The 9,063-nt window shown below is 41.5% G+C and overlaps 1 protein-coding gene across 1 annotated transcript; it reads left to right on the top strand.

Annotated features, from left to right (window-relative positions):
- The first annotated feature begins 1,185 nt into the window (after nucleotides 1-1,185).
- Nucleotides 1,186-8,162, top strand: MEOX1 (mesenchyme homeobox 1). The gene is made up of 3 exons (XM_041463020.1): nucleotides 1,186-1,621; nucleotides 6,981-7,150; nucleotides 7,973-8,162. The coding sequence occupies exons 1-3, from the start codon at nucleotides 1,195-1,197 to the stop codon at nucleotides 8,093-8,095; spliced, it is 720 nt and encodes a 239-aa protein (XP_041318954.1). The 5' UTR covers nucleotides 1,186-1,194; the 3' UTR covers nucleotides 8,096-8,162.
- Nucleotides 8,163-9,063: the final 901 nt, after the last annotated feature.

Raw genomic sequence — 9,063 nt, forward strand, 5'->3', positions numbered from 1 at the left:
ACGTGGAGCAAGGCCTGGGGGAGTATTTGAAATGGTTGCAAGCAGGTTCTGGAAACATGGGACACATGCACACCTAAATTGTCATTAAAAATATGGAGAACAACCTGGGGAGGAGTTGCAGTAACCCTGGCATAGCAGGGTTTGGGGCATTCTCAGCTGCCACACTTCTGGGAAAAAGGGATTGAGAACAGATTCCCTGTTCATGTCTTTTCAGCTGGGATGGCTCTAGACTCTAAAAAAAATCTGCTTTCTGTTAGGAAAAACTATAAAATGTTCAGCAAAAGATGAAAAACACGTCTTTCATTGGCATAAAATAAGGAGATTTCCTTGCAGGAGGGTGTATTGAAAATTCCCTAGAAAGTAGAATACAGAAAGAATAACTGCCACTGGCAGCAAACTCCAACCCTCAGCAAATACATGTGTTACAAATCTAACAAAACAAACAAACATCACTCAAAAACTTGCATGTGTGTACAAGCCAGGTTTAATAATTTTTTTAACCTCAGGATTTGGCCTTAAATTATGTATAATTAGTGAAGTCTTTTCTTACTTCTATTTCCCACTTTAGTTCTTGAAATTTGGTGTCTATTGCATCCTGTTTTAGGGCTTTTTCTAAACCCAAGAAGGATAATTTTGTTAACAGTGCAATAAAAATAACTTCATAGTGTTACAAGGAAACATTAAAGACTTTTTTTTTTTTTTTTTTTGGTGTGCTGCTCTTTCCCTTAAAAAAAAAAAATACAGACATTGTTTCTTTAAAAGGCTCCATCTGCAAATCCCATTAGATGTGCATATAAGGTTTCAGATGATTAATAGCTGCCTGCTTTGCTTTGGTTGGAGGGGCTGAGGGGATGTGTGTTAACCCCTCCCTCCCCTCGCTCACATTTCACTTCACAAACTTGTCACTGTCTCCCCAGCACAGTATTTAAAAAGTGTTTCACTCATGCCCAGCCCTTCACAAGGAAGCAGCTCATGGCAATCCCTGCCTAAATCTGCTTGGCAATGACGACCTTTAGAACCAGAGCTCCTAAAGCAGCAAACCTTCAGCAGCATCAAACCCGCGAGCAAACTGTTGTTTAGGGAGGAGACCTACTCTGTCAAATTTGGAAGAGCTTCCCTCTGCTTCTCTTCTGCTTCTGGAGGCTGAGCTGTCAGCAGGCAGGAGCCCTGAGGCGTGGGCAGGACTGGAAGCAGATGGATCCCAGCAGCAGCAGCTGCATGCGCAGCCCACAGCCTCCCTCCCTGCTCTGGGGCTGTGTGAGGAGCTCCCACAGCGACCTGAGCGCAGCTCCAGGGCTCAGCCACTATCCAGCAGCACCATTCTCCTTCCAGCAAAAAGCAGATTTTGCTGCTTACTCTGATTTCTCAGCCTCCTGCCTGGTGCCAGCTCCTCACAGCTTCCCGCAGGAGCAGCACCCCTCATTCCAGCACCCTGAGTGGCACCTGGCAGCACCTGAGGCCACTAGAGGAGCAAACCCAGGGCTGGCCTTGGCTTCTGGAGAGTCAGAGGGCAGCAGCACCAGCCTAGTGAGTGTGGCTGTGGATGAAGATGATGAGGCACCAGCAAATCCTACAAGTGACTCTGAGAAAAAGCCATCCAGAAGGAAAAAGGAAAGCTCAGGTAGGTGATGTGAAATCAGGGTTGTGGGAGAGTGCAGGAGATGGAATGAGAACACCTGGTGGGACTGGGACTTAAGAAAGAAAGCTGCTGAGCAAGACATTTCATAATATTTCCTGGGGAAACTTTAGACAATGACAGCACTGTAACTGTCTGATTCTTGTTCTGGTCTTTGTATTTCACTCCTGCAGATCTTGGGTACTGAGCTAGGCATTTTACTCACCAGCACAATGCACATTTGCTGTGAGTGAGCAGGAATCACATGGCATGTACACACAGGACTGGAAGTCCTAGGATGTGGAGTTACACCTTCACACCTGCCATGGGTCTGAGCAAAAGAGAATGGCAGAGAGCAAAGATCCCTCACCTTGAGCTGCCTGTGGTAGTAGGGAATGTCATACTGGGGATTTGAATGTCATACTGGGGATTTGACATCTCAGTTTATGGTAAGAAGTACAAGAGGCAAAGTCTTCCTTTAAACATAAATTCTATTCGGTCTCACTAAATGTTAAATATTTTAACCTCAGAACAGGAGGTTCTAAAAGTTTGCCCATGAGTACAATGTGCAAAAGTGCAGAAAAGTTCATAGTTTTCATGGTGTCATCCTAGCTAGCAAAACACATTCTTTGTAGTGTAAAAATCAATAATTCCATAGTTATACAAACTCTAAGTTACTGATATCTCAGATCCAAATCAGTGAAATATGAATAAAATTGTTTTTTCTTAGGAAGTTGTTAAAATTTAAGGTGCTTCTATGCATTCAAATGCCATAGTTATTCACTTACAAGCTACAATGTGCTTTTTCCCACAGCCCTGCTACCACGTGGAGAATATTTTCCAGTAGCTTCATTTCACAGGCAGAGAATGCAGAGATAAAAATATTAATGGCTTGATATCTAGGTTTTGTGGACATCCATAGAATTTAAGTTCATTTATACTGAAAAAGTATGTTTAGGCAAAATTTTCCCAAATACAAAGAAGTCTAAAAAAATAATTTAAAAGGTAAACAACACTTTCATTAAAACATCAGCTAGTCATAGGTAAACAGCAGATTTCACATTAGAGATATCTCATATTAGAGAGATGTCTTTATCCTTAAAGAGACTGATTCCAAAGCACATCTCCCTGTTTTAAATAGAAGAAGAAAGTTCCTTTATTCTCTCTTACTAGCACTGTTCACACTTTATTTTCATCCTTGCTGCTGTCCCCTACTCTCTTCCTTTCAGGGAGCTGTAAGCAATGACATCCCTGAGAGGTCTGGGCTTCCTCCTTCTGGTGACCACTGCATCCCTGGGGAGAGGAGTTGCTAAATTCAACCCAGCACTGGAGCTGCTTGGGATCCTGGAAGGAGACACACTCCTTGGGAGAGACACATATTTTCCTTTTCCTATCCTGACTTTCCTTTCCTGAATTTCCTCTCCTTTCCTCTTTTTCAGCTGGCTGTACAGTAGAAAAAACCTACCCAAGATGATTTGTCCTTTCACACATTTATCACGTTCTGTTGTCAAAACTGAAGCAGCTGGGCTGCATTTCCACCTCTGGAATCTCACAGAACCTCAAGCCATGGATAAGGATTTTCTCTTGACAATACCCTGTGGCACACATTGGGGATGAGAGATTCCAAGCTACACACCCTGCTCTGCTCCCAGAAATATCCAAATATTCATTTTAAATTATTCCCACTGTGAAAACTGCCCTTTGGAAAGGGAGTCCTTCCCACAGGGCTGTGATGAGCTCTCAGGTACTTTGCATTTGCTACTTGTTTATAATTTCTGCCATGTGCTGAAGGCTTTGGAGAGTTGCTGCACCCTCCACGTGTCTCACACACCCCAGGGGAAGCCCTCGAGTCCAAGGCTCCCAGGAGCTGGTGGCAAAATTCCAGTCAAGAAATCCACACTTCAACTTTGTAATATACAGGGAGTCCCCAACACAGGAAATTATTGGTATTTTATTTTATTGATTCAGAAGGTTGAATAATTGCTTTATTAAAATGATATTATATTACATTAATCGTATATTATAACTATACTAAAGAGATACTATACTATATTATATAAAAGATACATACTAATATAAATATAAAAGATACATACTAAAGAACTAAAGATACTAAATATAAATATAAAATATATATATTAATTATACTATAATATAAAAAGATACATACTAAAGAAAAACCTGTGTCTGTCTCTAGACAGCTAGGACACAGCTTTGACCCAACAGGCCAATTAATATAAACTATTATTACTAGAATTTAATTAAGAACTCCCTTCAGGTAAACAATCTTCTTAATACATTCTACATGTGCAAAACAACAGAAGCACAGAAAAGAGATAAGAATTGTTTTCTCTTCTTCTCTCTGTGCTTCTCCAGGAAAAACCTGTGAGAGAGAATTATGTCTCTCTCTGTTCAGAGAATGTGAATTCCCTGCTTCCCCACTGCTCCCTCAAAGTCACACTTTGAAATGTGATAGTGTGTCTGCAGTAACAAAGGGGATTGTTAAACTGTGGGCAAAAACATGGGCAGAAACTTGTGGAGTTTTGTTCCTGCACATTTTCATTGCAGATTTTCTATCAATAGCTGAAACTATTTTAATAGTATTAATCTCACTACTATGCAGTGACAGGAATATAGTAATAGTAAGTTTACATCTGTAGAAAGCTTTGGCTTTGTTTCACCTTGGAAAGGTTGAGAAAGCACAAGTTTTTCTGCTAAATTAAAATGGCTTATCTTGGCAGACAGAAATCCTAGATCCTGACAGGAAAAAGAAAGTGGGACAGGTTGATGGCTAGGCACTTTTTACAGAATCCATGTGAGAGGACAGGATTTTGTTTAATCAGAGCCCATCCCATTACTAACCTTGGGTTAGTGAGACTAATTATGGATTTCTGAAGTAGCAAAAGCAGCATGGAACAAACCAGCCAAATTCCCTTGGAGTGGAAAGCAGTTCCAGCTGCAGCCTGTGACACACTGGTCCCTTGTGCATCACCAAACCTGTGTTTGATGTTTCCCTTTCTGATGGGCACAGATAAGGTCAATCAGTCACAAAGCCCACAGCCACACCTCACAGATTTCTCCATTTTTACTACTTTGGCCATGAAAATGACACCTAGAAGATGAAGCTGCACATTGTGCTCATGTTGTTAGCATTTTGCTTAAAATTTCTGTGTAGAAATATTTTTCTAGGACACACAGAACTGCATTGTGTACTGGTTACACACAAAAATTAAGTAACTAATTCTCAGCATAACAAAAATATTACTACCATGTTTTAGTTAGGGAGTCTAGCAAGAGGGGAGAAAGAGTCAAGGAGCTCACAAAACTGCCTCCCTGAAACACTGGCAGTTTGGACTTTGCTCACTAAAAGAAATGCATTTTTCCTTGCATTGCTTGGAGATTCTTTGAGCACCAATTTTAAAAACACAGGAGAAAAGAAAACAAAATAAAAAGAAGAAGAAGAAAAATGAGAAAGTATTTAAAAAATGAAAAAGGGTTGCCACAGTCTCAGGCAAAGTCAGTTTGTGTTTGCTTATTATCATAATGAGTACAGTATCACTTTGGCTATGGCTTGAAATTTGGCTTTGAAATACAACTCTTGACTACAGTGCAGAAATGTACAGGAATAACAAACAGGTATTTCAGGACAGCACAATGACAAGGATGATACGGAGGCCAGTCATATACACAGACACCAGCTCTGCTTGTAGTTTTCATTTAGCAAGGATTAGAAAAAGTTAAAAAACAGAGTGTTCAAGGTGGGTCTGGGCAAAAAAACCCTGTTTCTCTGCTTTTTCTTGTTTTATTGCATCCCCAGTATTTGCAGGCCATGCTCCACAGCTGAGGGTGCTCACTGAGTGGTTTGTTCTCATGTCCTGCCCCAAAGCTGAGCACCCTACACTCCTCACATCCTGCATGCACTTGGCTGCCTGCTGCATGGTAGATCAGGGGAGGGTGAATAAAAGTAAAAACGTGGGGAAGGAAACTTTCAGTGGCAGCAAAGATTGAGAGCTTCTTTCCCACAGCTCCTGTGCAGACCCAGGCAATTCTGACACCACTGCTCACCCTGACTGAGCTGTTATCATAGCAGTGAGCCTCTGAAAGGGGGATAATTAGTATTAATTCTATGATTGTAGAAGGCTAATTAATTGCTTTATTATACTATACTATTAAGTAAAACTCATCACCCTTACCAGTCATGACACACATGTGGATCTAATTAGTTAATGAATCTAAAACACTATCACTAGAGTCTAATTAAAAAATCATCGTTTGGTAAACAAATCTCCATAACACATTCCACATGTGCACACCATCACTCTTACCAGACAGTCATGACACACATGTGGATCTAATTAGTTAATGAATCTAAAACACTATCACTAGAGTCTAATTAAAAAATCATCGTTTGGTAAACAAATCTCCATAACACATTCCACATGTGCACAACAACAGGTGCAGCAAGTGGAGATAAGAATTGTTTCTCATTCTTTTCTCTGAGCTTTCTCACAGCTTCTCAGGAAAATACTGGGAGAGAATTACGTCTCTCTCTGTTCAGAGGAGATGTGATTACCACAGGCTGTCCCACCTCTGTCCTCTTAGAACCAAGGCTGGCAGCACCACTCAGCCATGCTGAGCTCAAGGGAGCATAAAGAAACATCTTAAAGCTTCCACTGAGACTTCAAGGAGTCATTTAGATCTCTGCAACTCACCCACATCAGCATAACCTCAAATCACATCAGTGTGTTTGCCTCTTAGAGAACCAGAACTCGAGCAATAAGGCAGAAACAGGGGTTTCTGAAGGGCAGAAACTGGTGGGGCAGCCTCACCTCGAGTTCTGGGGGCACTTCTGGGTACCACAATGGAAGAGAGATGTAAAGCTCTTAGAGAGCATCCAGAGGAGCACTGTGAGGATGGTGAAGGGTCTAGAGGGGAAGTCATATGAGGAATGGCTGAGATCAGCTGTCTTGTTCAGTCTGGAGGAGACCAGGAGGGGACCTCATCACAGCCTAGAGTTTTCTCACAGGGCGAAGCAGATGGGCAGGCACTGATCTCTTCTCTGGTGACCAGTGACAGGACACAAAGAAATGGCCTGAATTTCTGTCAGGAGAGGTTTAGATTGGATATTGTGAAAAGGTTCCCCAGGGAAGTGGTCATAGCACCAAGCCTAACAGAGTTCAAGAAGCATCTGGATAATGCTTTCAAGGCCCATGGTGTGTGTCTGGGGTTGTCCTGCACAGGGCCAGGAATTGGGCTTGATGGTCCAGGTGGATCCCTTCCAGCTCAGGGTGTTCTACGAGTCTGTGATTCTAAAGATTCACCCACATCAGCATACATCAAATCAACCAGTGTGCTTGCCCCTTAGAGAACCAGAGCTCCAGCAAGGCAGAAAGCAGCAGCAAGTCACGGAAGGAAAGGACAGCTTTCACCAAGGAGCAGCTGAGGGAGCTGGAAGCTGAATTTGCCCACCACAACTACTTGACAAGGCTGAGGAGATACGAGATAGCAGTGAACCTGGATCTCACCGAGAGACAAGTACTTCCCAAACCCTCCCCAGCTCCTCCTTCCTCCCCCACAACTTCTCCCTAATGCTAAAAACCAGATTATGTTACTCAAGGGTCTGCTTTTGCAATGGCACAGAGGTATTTTAAAACAAAGCCTCCACATTCTTTCCAACACCTTCATTACACGTTTCTGTAAGTAGTTAATTATTTAATTACGTTTCTCTCAACTAATGATAGACCTGGTAATAACTGGTCTCTGCTGAGTTCTTGTTTACCACCATTCATTGGTGCATGTTGATATATCAAGGTTTACATATGGAATATGGATATTACCTTAGACTTTGACTAACAGGAAATTATTGGAATTAATATTTGATACGTGCATTCTTCCTGGGTCAGGTGGTATTTTGAGGTGATAAGCAAAGACAATTATACAGAGTTTGTGGAGAGAGGTATTTCCATTCTCTCATTGTCATCTCAGTCCAGGTTTCCTTATCAAGGCTAAGTGGACAGCAGAAGAATTGTGTAGTTATGTGAGGCAAATTAAAATTCCTGAAGCATTAGATTGGATGGCCTAGATGTTAAAAATACATGAGAGGCACTGTGCCTTATTTGACATGAAGACAGATTCTAGGCAAAGCACTCGTACTACCTTTGAGGGTTTCAGAGGAACATCTGTGTGGAGCATTTTAGAGAGAATTGTTCCAGTCTGTGTTAGAGAGATGGATTAGTCAAACTCTGTTCACCTTTTCTTCTAGAATTCCACAAATTATCTGTCTACACACATATGCATAGCTCTGCTTATACAGCTCAGGTTGAGGCAACAAGTAATTATTTTCTCTCTATCACCCAGGTCAAAGTATGGTTTCAAAACAGAAGAATGAAGTGGAAACGAGTTAAAGGTGGGCAAGCAGTGCCCCCACACGAACATGACACAGAGGATGTGGACTCTGCTGCCTCCCCCAGCTCTGAGTAGTCCCTGCAGCAATGGGAGAGGAGTTTGGAGAAAGTCACTGATTGGAATGTGGGTGCAACTGCTTAGAATCAGCTCCACAATGAGACCATAGTCTTTAAAAGGTGATGATGCTTGAGGTTACAGAGGCAATTAAAGAGCACAGGGGGAAAAAAGCCAAAGGACAGCATGGTTTTGATTTGTGTCTCTCAAACTGTCTTACTACCACAGATGTGTCTACAGAAAAAAAACCAACAACAAACACTGACTATAAAACAGGAGTAATGTTGTGAGACTCTCAAATATCCAGAAAATCCAGTTTGTTAGTCAGCACACACAGCTCTGTTCTCATCCTGGCTTCCCCTGGTCACACCTAGTCAGCCTGCATTTGGAATTGACAATGCACATTTTCCTTGTGCCCTACTTGGAGAGAAATAAATACTTTGATAGTCACTGATTTTTCTTGCAAAATGAGTTGGACACCTGTATGAACAGACAATAAGATTACAAAATAAAATGTGAGACTAAAAATAGATATACACAGAAGTCTGCTCACCAGTTTTAGAAGAGGGGCTTTCCCACTGACAGTCCAAGAAGGTCAGTGCCTTGTTGAGGGCAGCAATTTGCAGAGGAAGATTTCTTCCAAGCTTACTGTAAATCCTGAAATTAAATTGCTAGATCTCAGTTTCAAATATTTTTTCAAAGCAGTCATTACCAAATGTCCCAGCAGGCACAGCAGAGATTGAACTCTCAACACAACAGCTAAAATATCACTGTTTTGGTTTCAAGTTTTCCAATAAACTGCCATAGCACCACCAGAAGTCTTAAGAACACTTAAGAACATTCCCACTTTAAATTATCCCCGCTTTCAACCAAAATTTATAGTGTATCAAATGATGATGATTTAGAAAAGCATAGTGCCTGCTCCCATTTCTTATATCTTTTCTTTCATCTACTAATACCATATTTTAAGCAGAATTTTACACTAGTGT

The sequence above is a fragment of the Pyrgilauda ruficollis genome, unplaced genomic scaffold, assembly GCF_017590135.1.
Source record: "Pyrgilauda ruficollis isolate IOZ18807 unplaced genomic scaffold, ASM1759013v1 scaffold161, whole genome shotgun sequence".
Taxonomy (NCBI): Eukaryota; Metazoa; Chordata; class Aves; order Passeriformes; family Passeridae; genus Pyrgilauda; species Pyrgilauda ruficollis.

Excerpts from the sequence above, each read along its gene's own strand:
- MEOX1 (XM_041463020.1), top strand. The coding sequence starts at position 1,195 with ATGGATCCCAGCAGCAGCAGCTGCATGCGCAGCCCACAGCCTCCCTCC. Across the intron at positions 1,622-6,980 it reads AAGGAAAAAGGAAAGCTCAG|AGAACCAGAGCTCCAGCAAG; the intron begins GTAGGTGATGTG and ends CTTGCCCCTTAG. Across the intron at positions 7,151-7,972 it reads TGGATCTCACCGAGAGACAA|GTCAAAGTATGGTTTCAAAA; the intron begins GTACTTCCCAAA and ends TCTATCACCCAG.